Consider the following 10,777-nt stretch of genomic DNA (forward strand, 5'->3'; position numbering starts at 1 on the left):
TATAAAGCAACAAGCTAGAAGAATGCACTTCTATCTAATCTTCCATCTGCGACAGGATACTTAACGTATGGCTTGACTACAGAAGCTTGAGGATGGCTTGTCCAGCCAATATTTCATAGAGGCTCTCAGGAGTATAGGAGAAAGCAGGTTGTGGACGGCAAGAGCTGCTCTGGCATGAACAGTCACCGCTGTCACCCGTTCCAGTGTGGAGGTTCCCTGTCTCCAGGAGTGTGTGGGTGCATCCTAGCCGTGAGTCAGGTGTAGAGCCCCAGGCGGGCTGGCTGCTCGGAGCTGCCCTTCTTCGCTGGGCTCTCTTTGTTCTCGTGCTGTGCTCGGGGGAGGAATGTCAGCGAGACTGAGAAATTCTGGTTATTCCCGTGACGGCTGTCAGCCCTTGGAGGCGCTTTTTCCTGMAGCAAACCCTGAGGTGCATAAAAGTTTTCCTTTGTGTATTCCTGGGAAGCACAGCATTACTGTATATTCTCGCCGTCCTGCACAGTAAATCGGCGCTCCCGGCACGAGGGGTGGGTCTCTTCCTGTCGCTATGATAACGTGTCTGTTGCAGGTGTGGAGGAAGACTCTTGGCACATAACCAGCCTTTGATACTGGCAGAATACGTGGTCTATTTAGGTAGACAAATTGGGAACTGGTGATTTCTGGTACCACTGTGTGGTTTCTAGTGGAAACATTAAAAAAAAAAAAAAAAAAAAGCGTGTATAAATATTCTTCCACAAAATTGATTGTTTATCACAGTCTCTTTTGGGAAACTGTTGGCATATCATACTTCAAGATTCTTTGCTATCCTTGAGAAATATTAGAAGGTAGCTGTGAAATTCTGCCTTTCAGTTTATTTTTCTGGGTAGCTTTGAAAAAGATGAGGTTGTTAGTGTCTGTTTAGTAAGACAGGTCTTTACAACAAAGACCCTTTTCCTGAAGCACAGCTGACAGTTCCCTGGTGGTAAGAATATCTGTATGTGTTGCAGACAAAGTAGTGTGAATATCTCGTTCTTCAAYTTGTGCTTTTCCATTTGTTCTTCTGATACCTGAAAGTAAAAAGGCTATTGCCGTCATGCTTTTGGTGTAAGCAGACAGACAGATTTGTGCTGGTCATCCTCTTAGATCATGCTATAATTTAAATTATTTTGAGTGAAATACTATGTCCTATGTAATAAATTTAGAGTTTAAACCAGTAACAGAAGTGCAATAGATGTTCTTAAATTGACCCCCTAGTATGAGAATGAAGGTTTGGAACAACCATGTCAAAACTGTGATCTTACCACTAATAATGCAGAACCTTGACAACTTAAATTGTTGCTCAAGACTATTCTGAGACTCTATGGGTCTTAAGGGAAGCCTTTTAAATTGAAGTTTTGAGAGCGTAGTAAATATCACTGTTAAATTGCTTGAGAGTTCCTTGATCTTGAAAGGACCTGAAATCCTGATCATAGCAGTCTTTTACATTGCCAATTAAGAGTGGCTGGAAAGTTCTTTGGACCTTGATCCATGCCCCATAGTTGTCCCATGTTGTTGCTCAGTGCTGCACAGATGTGTGTGGCCGAGAGAAGAATCTCAGCGCTGAGCCCAGTGATTCAACAGTGCTGCCAGCTCACAAGATGAGAAGAAAATCGGATATCTGGCTGTGGCTTCCTTCATAAATTACCAAGCGTGCTATTACAGCGAGTCTGTGATTTTCGTGTTTTCAAAGAATGAACGGATAGTGTGCACAAAAGCAGAGATATTATCAGGAAACAAACTTAAGAGTGCTCTCTTTCCATTGCTAGTAAAGCATATTGCTCAGTTGCTACTTTAAGGCCCTTTACTGTTCAAGTAAGAAATCCTGCATCTGCAAAGGAAGTACTGTGACGTGCTTCCAAAGAAGGCAGTTGTACTTTAGTAGTAAATAAAGTTGTGATAYGCATTGCTGATTTAAAATGGGAATGTTTTACCCCAACTACTATTTATTTACATTAAGTGCCTAAGTGAAATCTATTGCAGAAAAAAAGTTTACTTTCACCAGAATAGGATAATACTGGCTTCTAAAGAAGATTTAAGAACTGACTGGAAAGAAGTACTTATTATATGCCTAACTCACAGAATGCATAACTCGCAGAATGCCAAGCATTTTCTATCAGTCACTTAACGAGTAAAAGATGTAACAAGTAATGCAAAACAGATTTGCGTTGTTCATAGAATTTTTACACTATGTTGTCTGTGGGTTTAGAAGTAAAGAAGATTGTTATTTGAGAAGAGGCTGACGGGGAATGGAGATGGGAATGGAGAGCATGAACAGATCTTTTTTCTTTCTTTCTTTTTTTTTTTAATGACTTCAAGTCTTTTTTCCTGTAGGCAGCAATGTAGAATGTTAAACCTAACCACTTAGTCTTGCACAAAATACTGGTATTAAGAAGAGTAACAAATAAACAGTGCCTGAAAGAAAACAGTCATCCTGATAAATAAAGCAACTACATGTCAGTTACTGTATATCATTTGCAAATACTTTTCACTGCGCTAAGCTATAAATGAGCAATAAAAACCTTTATTGGATTAGATCAGCAAATATTAAATACTAGGAGCATCATTTATTTGTTCTCTTTTATTTTTTAATGTATTAATTGAATTTTTTTTTTTCAGGACGTATTGATGCTTTTACATCAAAGCTTATTATGCTAGAAAAGATTTCTCCAGAAATTTTAAGAGAAAAGCTTGGACTGATTAAGTGAGTATTTCACTCACTTCAATAGCTTTTTAACAGTGAATTCAAGTCCGTTACAAGTCTGGCTAGTTACTACTTTTGTAATATTTGTGTTTTTTTTTTTTTTTTTTTTTTTTTTTTTTTTTTTTTTTTTGCCTGCAAATTCATTAAACATACTTCATCACATCTTGAAGAAGGTGTCTGAGTAAGTGCTCCATTATTGTTCACTGTATCTATTTGCAGTGTTACCCATGTGGTTCCATTTCTTTTGTAGAATGGTTGCCTACTGATTGTTGTTGCTTCAGGTGCCCTAAAAGTTGCAAAAGAAATAGAATTTGATTTCTGTGAACATTTCCTTGAAAGATATGAGACTTGACAATTTGGAGCTGATTAAACAGTTCAAGGTGTGAGTTATAATAGTATATATGTAGGTTGATGTTTAGAACTTGTCCTTTTGTTTTTTGATAGTCTTTTGCTTAGTATGTTGCAATGATACTGACTTTTGTCTATGTTTCCTTCTGCTTAGATAATTACAGCAGATTTTATATTTTATATATATGAAGTTGCAGCCTTTCTCTTTCTGCTTCCTTTTCTTTCTTTATTTAGCTGCTTTCAGGCTGCAAGTAGCCTTGTCATATCTTGTGTGTCTGTAATTTTTTGTGAAGAAAGTTTCCTGCACTGTATGTAAATCATGTTATTTTGCATTACATAAATTTTCTTGTGCTTTTTAATCTCCGTAGCTTTATGATTTGTGCCTAAGTTTTCAGATATGGGGAACTGGTTGAAATGTGTGCTTTAAAACACTTCTGCTCTTTGTGTTGATATGCATATATGCATTATGTATCGTCAGGCATTGATTAGATAAAGAATTATATGTTCTGCTGCATATAGATAGTTTTCAGGGTATGCTTAAATGTTTTGTGGAACTGAGGCACAAATAACTGATGATAAGCTATACATTGATGATAAATTAATGCAGTGTAAGTATGTATATTACAAATACATAAGTTAGTATGTATTTATCAATATACTTCATGCATTTTTTTCTCTGTAGCCTTATGAAAAGGGGCTGCTGTGTAAATATATAAAGATGTTTTCCTTGTCACTAAGAAGTTAACTATCCTGATCAACTGGTCAGATAAAATAAAAATACTCTGTAAATTGTTTTGTTTCACGTCTTAAATTTTGATCTATATCGCTTCAGTTTGCAGGAGGGTTCCTATTTACTGACTCATGCTGCAGGAGATTCATCAGTTGCAATCTACAAGAGTTCTCTTGACAAGGCGACCAGAGCATCCTATAACTTGCATAAGGCACACTGCGATCTGCCTTCTGTACCTGCCAGTCTGTCAGTCCCCTGGGTGCCTCTAGATCCTAGCCTCCCTTTGCCCTATCACATGAGCCACGGAAGAGTCCCATGCACCTTTCCACCTGCACCCCAAGAGGCTGTGCGGAAACAGAAGGTCAGTATCCCACTTGGTGGAAGATCAGATTAATTGTTTTGAAACAATCTGGTCAGTCCGTAAGAGAGACTCTTTAGAGTGCTGGGTCCGCTGCAGGAATAGGAAGCCTTTTTCCTGAAGCTCGTTTCAAGAAGGATTTCTCTCACCTAGACCTAAATATTTACAGTATGGAAAACAACATTTAAGCTTGTTACTCTGGACTCTGTTTATTATTAACGGAGAGGATAGGCGTGTAATTATGTAGAGATCCATGTCCACACCAGGATAGGCCTCTTAAGTAGATTATGTGGCTCATGCTGTAGGGTTTTCACTGTCACTCTAGTGATTACAGAAGGAGTCTAGGTAGGTAGAAATTAGGTAAGCTGAATCTTTCTTCAACTCTCTATTCCATGAGTAACTATATAGAGCTCTTACTCCAGTTCTCTAGTGTCCATGATACATTTTTTAGAAATACACTTTTTCACCATTTGGTGGCAAAATTCTTCCAAAATGGAGTTTTGCATCTTAAATTTATGTGGACTAATAATACTTTTGGACAGCAAAAGAATGTGGTGGATGGGTTTATTAATAGCTGGGTAATTTAGCTGTGTAAAATGGCTTTGAAGTACAGCTGCACAGAGATACACTTGCATTTACAAAGAGTTTTCTCCTGGTTTTGTCTCTGTGATAGTATTTTTTTGTCGTTGTTGTTCATTTGCTTTTTCCTCAAACTATTTCAGGAAGGACCTGTTAGCCTAGTTTCCGCTTTGTCAGTCCCAACTTTCACCCCTTTCCCTCATTCTTACCCCCGTATCTCAAAATCTTGAACTTACTGGGCTATTTCAGCCAAAATTGACATGTCTTAGAGGCCTCAGATATTAAAATCTAAACAGTTTTGTGAAAATAAGTAGCTATGCAGAGAAGAGGGTGCTGCTTTGAGAAGAGCTGTGATGAACACTGAACCGTATACGGTACTTTTGTCAGAGAACCCATGCAGGAGAGAGGTTGTGAGTAAATCAGTCCTAAGAAAAATAAGTGTCAGAGGTTTTGCATTATTAGATGTGGGATAGTCATATAACAAGACAGAAAGCCAGAAGAAAGTACTCTTTAATGAAAGTTGATACCTAATTTCAGCGGATAGTGGGGGGTATCTTGGGGCTGGCCTTGTTTGTAATTCTATGTAAAGCTCGTTTCGGTATAACAGTGATTCTCTGCAACAAAAAATAGGCTTTCCTTTTGGCCCTCTAAAGTATGTTAATTGCCATTAATCACCTGTTTTTGCAGTGAACTCTTTCACTCCTGAGGAAACTTTCACTGCAGTTCAGTTTGCTTCCCACTTCCCTGACGTATAGAAACTTAAATTCTCATTGCTATGCTATCCCCTACACAATAGAACAATCATAACAATTTATATGTAATACTGTTTACAAAATAAGAGCAATATGTTACTTTGTATCTGGAGGTATAGGAGTACTTTAATATAGGAGTACTTTAATTTAGGCAAGTGCCATTTTTGTGTCTTSGGCGTAAACATACAGTTGTGTGTGGCCATCTCGGGCTTTTTTGCTGAAAATGAACAACCTTGCAGAGCGTGCGTGTTCTGTATTTCTTCACAAGAGCAGTTTAGCCTAAAGAAGCACATCGTTTAAATGTTTGAACACGAGCTTCATTGCAGGCCTTACTGGATTAAGTGAATGTTCATATATTCTAAGTCACTGAGATCTGGTTTTTGTTGTTGGGGGGAGGGGGTGTTTTTTTTTTTTTTTCTTTTTTTAACAGCATAGAATTTAGTATGAGAAGCAAAATTAATTGCCTGCATCTAAAGAAAATTTTGATAGAAAWTCTGTAGAAAAATTTTCAGAATTCCAGCCTGCTTTGTAATTGAGGCTTATGAGTAAATGAGGTATGTCAYGCTTTGAAATTTTTTTGATTTGGATAAGAGCCACATGCTAATTGCCTCATTTAGTGGACTACGAAATGCTTTTTAGGCCCATTTTGTGTTTTAGCCACATCCTGATGTCGTGTGAGGGCACAGTTAGGRTGCACCTCAGTTCCTACTTCCCTTATGCAATTTGGTTTCTACCAATAGGAAATCCAGGCATGTGGGCAAGAAAGCAGCAGGAGTGGTCAGATCCCCTGGGCGACGGGAAGACCAAGGGTGCCTGCCAGACAGTCTGGATGTAGCCTCTGTGTCCCACTTGATCAACAAGTAGAGGAAGGCAGTTTTCTGAAGATAGTTGTGTATATTTATGCTTAATACAGACTTAAGATTTTTAATTCTAGTTCTTTTTTTATTCTCTACCAATGTGTGTCTAGATGACTGGGGCAAAAGCACAGCTGGACACACCCAGTGAGGAAAGGCCAGTAGCTATGGAAACAAAAGGCAATCCAGCTAAGCCTGTTAGAAATGAAGGTGTGGCTGCAAAGAAACCGAAGAAGAGTAACTGCAAACAAAGAATGAAGATGAAAAAGTGGAAAACGAAGTAAAAGAAAACTCAAGTGAAGTAGGAATAGCTAAACCTTGCTGAGGTAAATACAGACTGGAGAAGGACAAGACAAAACAAAAAATCTGGGACTTTCTTGCAGCGTCAAAGGAGCCAGAACAACCTGGCAGAGGAGAGAGCTAAGCAACCATGTTTAGGAAGACTGAAACTTTCTACAAAGCTTTAACCCTTTCTTACTTTGGTAGATGCATTTCAAGTGCAAATCTCTTATTTAACAGTAGAGGGAAAAAAAGGCAAGTGTCTGCAGCTGAGGTTAGGGGACAATAGTACCTTCTGTAGGTCTCACTCATAGAAAAACTGCAGCTTGAAGAATAAAGCAGTGGTTGACAGAAATATCTGATACCACTGCATTAAAATACCCCACTTTTTCAGCTTTCTTAATTCTTCCTCCAGGATTACTACAGATTTGCGTTCCAGTAGATTTTTGAGTGACATTTTGTGTCATAGGTAATGTACACAAAATGAACGACTTAGAGTTGATTAGTTAATTGTGTTAACACAATGTTCTACTTTTTTTTAAAGGAAGTCATTACTTACAAAAAGCTATTTATTTTTAGGATGATGCAGCAAATGAGGTTTGGAGAACAAAAGCCATACATACTTGAACAGTATGTGCCATGAATTTTCACTAGGAAACTTAGGGATACAGCAAAGTATGAAAAAGWTTAAAATTATTTCTGTACTTTGCAAAAACAGTGTCCAAAAATTATTTGGATTCTGACATATCTTCAAAACTGAATATTGCAGACATTATTATGTACTGTATTACTGAATGATTAGAGCCTAAATCTCACATCAGACTGCCTAGCAGTAATACTTGCTGAAAGTATTAAAGTTTGCCTGAAGGAATAAATGATAGGGTGGAGGCCGTAGTCCCAAAACCCAATCTGCCTGTGCTGTGCTTCAGCAGTTCACTTGAAATTTGGGGCCAAACTGACAGAATGAAACTAGGAGARCAGAATGCTTAGGTCCTGCAAAAGGCCAAGCCTTATGGTGGCATATTGCTTCCTAGTGAACAGCAGTTGTGTAAGAATTGAAGTTTTTATCAATATGCTGACGAAGTACATCGTGATCTGTACTGCATTTGTAATTAACGTGGATTGTTTGTTAAGGAAGAGTTCGGTGCATTACAGCTGTTCTGCAGTGTGTACTTTCAGTGTTTTGTCAGATAGTAAATTTCTACAGAAGCAATACTTGAAACCGAGGCTGCAAAATTTTATTTTCTATCAAAGGTTTTGTTTTGTGTTTTCTGGATTTCTGCCTGTAACTTCCTTCAAGAGTATTGTTTTTAGAAAAGCTCTTGTATTCTTGAAAGCTTCAAGAAGGAGCCCAATAAATTCTTTGCCATTTTCCACTGTAAACCACACTACCGGTTTTAAATGTCTGAACAAATTTTGTTTTGGATGATATTCTGGTGAGCTGTTCATACTCATGCTTAAGCTGCTAACATGAAAAACAAGGGCTTTAACAAAAAGTTTCTGCCAAGTCTTTTATTTGGACTAAGTAAGYTATTAAGTGCATACATTTGATCAGAGTTCTTCTGCTCCCCTGGTCTTGACATGACACATTTTATTATTGTGGAAATATAAATAAAATACTTAATTTGTTAACTGGGTAATATGTTTTATAAAATTCTGAAGACAAGTTCTTTAAGTAGGCTTAAACAGTGAGTATACATTTAAAAACTGTTCTCTCTGAAATACAAAACACCTCTTGAGTTTCCTCCCCTTCCCCCCTCCCCCCATTAGATACATTTGTTAACTCTGTTAATTCTTTAGCCTCCACTTTTGAGTTGTGGTGATATGTTAACAATGAGCTGTTTGTAAATTGTAAGTRTTTCTGATGAAAAATCCTAAATCCATTTAGTGAACTCCCATAATACGAATATTTTAGCTGTGAGTCATATCTGCCAGATAACTTTGTGTGGGGATTCAAAGCAAAGTTTTCAGTGTGTATATATAAATGTTGTAGCTGGTCAAATATGGAATTCAGTCTCTAGATAGTGTCATGTTAGAAATATATATGCTATTTGCCCTTTTATCTAGGTGCCTAAAAGACTTATTTCTGTCTTTTAACTGTATAATAATGTCATTTGTCTGTATAATAATGACATTAAAACTGTATTCTGTTATTTATTTAGGATAGGGAATCTAGAGTTTATACAGTACATGAGACAGTTTTTCATTTGCTGTTATGTTTGATTTGTTCTCTTTCGTATTCTCTGGGACTGTCATAATGTGCTCTACAGTGGAGTAGCTGTTTCAAAGCCTCTGGTTTTGTTCGTATATCACATTTGTTTGAATCTGTTGTTAGGTTTGTGGAAAATACACTACTGAGAACTGGTTTGTTCATTTTGTCATGGCTATACAGCACTTGCATTCAAGAAGTTCATATGCAGGTTGCTTGCTTATTTATTTATTTAATAATACAAGCTGGGTTTGGCATAAGAAGCTTTCTAATGCATGAGAGGAAATTGCTGTTCTCTATGACTTGGAAGATGACAAAATGGATTTTGGGGATGTTGCCCAAGAGGAGTGATTTGAAATACTGGCACAGGACAGTGTCGCTTGGGTCACTGTGAGTTGTAACAGTAAGGGGGKTGTGGATGCCTCCCGGATCTGCATGGGTAGGAAAAGTAAACAGTTTCTTCTGCTGAGGGTTCTGAAGCAGAACATGTTTTTAAATGCTGATGGCCCCTCATCAGTTTGAGGCAACTGTTGAGCCAAAGTATACTCCCTCTGTATTTGCATCTGAGAGGAGTCTGGAAAGAGAGGAGGAGGGAGAAGGAGTAACATGCTTATTTCAGATAATATTTAAACTTTGAAATAGTTTTATTCTGAGTTCGTAAATTCATAATCCTGCTAAGGGTTGTGCAGTAGAGGTCTCTGAAATAATACTATGGTTCTAGTTTTAGAAAATGTTGCACAAAATCATTAAAACTAGCCAAGAAAAGTGCTATTTGTGGTTACTGAATATCTGAGTATATTTCTGGTTTCAAATTTATGTTCTCATAATTTCACTAATTCAGTCTAGTCAAATTAGAGAAGTGGCAAAACAAAGCAATTGGTAGAAAGATTTCAGTAAAACCAGAAAATTCACTGGATACCAGTTGCTGAGTTACAAGTTCTGTGTAGATGATTTCCATGGTGACAATTACCTGGAGGAGGGAATACAGAAAAGCCTGACTCTGTTGTGATATTACTAAAATACAAATTCTTAAGTGTTGCCCAGATAATAAAGCTGTGCAAAGCTGGAAAATACAGCTGAAGAAGGGTAGGTATCTTGCTTCCCAGATAACTGTTGCTGTACAGCTCACCAATAATAATGTTAGTTATGACCTCAATCCATCGAAACTGGAAAGACATTTTCACAGTTCCCACGATCCTGTTCTGTAATTCCAATCTGAAGCTTTGTATTTGGGGTGGATTGTGTGCATTTATGTTGCTATTTATATGCCTCTTTTGTCAATACRTATTMKAATATCCTTTACATAAGTATTTGGACTATGTGTTAGATGTTGCTTTTCCAGTCTATGAACCCTTCTAGGTATAGGGTTTTTTTCCTGATTAGATTTTTTTTCCCTTTTTTGCTTTATGCAGATTCATCTGGATATGAAGGGAGAAGTGCATGCTGTGTTGTCTCTGAGCTGGAAGTCCTAGCTGCTGTAAAATTGATCAAGCTGATTTCAAAATTATCTCTGTGAGCAGTTAACTGTTGGATTTTCAGAGCATATGTTTGCAGTCCGGTGTTAATGTAGGGGAACTAAAACAACTGTTGCAATCAGGGCAGCTAACAAAGTGAAGATCAGTGGTGTGCTTAGCACCTTTCTTAAATGCCAGGACCACTGCATTACACAGATGTTTGAAATTGTGTATATTTAGCTTTGCCTCATAGCTGAGTTTCAGAAATGTCATTTATCTGCAGTCTTTTCAAGGGCTTCTCAAAGCTCTGTATGCTTCATCTTGGACAGGCAGAATTTATCCTTGCTGAAGTATAAGGAAACAAAAATGGCCATGTTGTTTTCAAGCTTGTTGCTTGAAATAGAGTAACAAATGAGATATTTGTCCTTTGATTGTTTTGAGAAGGATCTCCTGATTAGTTAAAAGCTTCATGTCTCATCATCTTTTATGGAATCATTG

At 37.5% G+C, this 10,777-nt stretch overlaps 1 protein-coding gene across 2 annotated transcripts in view; it reads left to right on the forward strand.

The window, feature by feature from the left end:
• ICE2 (interactor of little elongation complex ELL subunit 2) overlaps window positions 1-10,332 on the forward strand; it is a 28,867-nt gene extending 18,535 nt beyond the window's left edge. Inside the window, exons 12-16 of one of the 2 annotated variants that reach the window (XM_085303286.1) lie at window positions 2,632-2,716; window positions 2,847-2,897; window positions 3,897-4,155; window positions 6,451-6,663; window positions 10,238-10,332. In XM_085303286.1, the coding sequence (XP_085159412.1) occupies window positions 2,632-2,716; window positions 2,847-2,897; window positions 3,897-4,155; window positions 6,451-6,621 (566 nt within the window). In that variant the 3' untranslated portion in view covers window positions 6,622-6,663; window positions 10,238-10,332. Of the gene's footprint in view, window positions 1-82; window positions 249-2,631; window positions 2,717-2,846; window positions 2,898-3,896; window positions 4,156-6,450; window positions 6,664-10,237 lie in introns of those variants that run through there. The other variant, XM_085303287.1, reaches the window with a different exon arrangement.
• The last annotated feature ends 445 nt before the right edge of the window (window positions 10,333-10,777 follow it).

This window comes from Rhea americana, unplaced genomic scaffold (assembly GCF_003343005.1).
Source record: "Rhea americana isolate MKP2758 unplaced genomic scaffold, rheAme1 scaffold_2, whole genome shotgun sequence".
NCBI lineage: Eukaryota > Metazoa > Chordata > Aves > Rheiformes > Rheidae > Rhea > Rhea americana.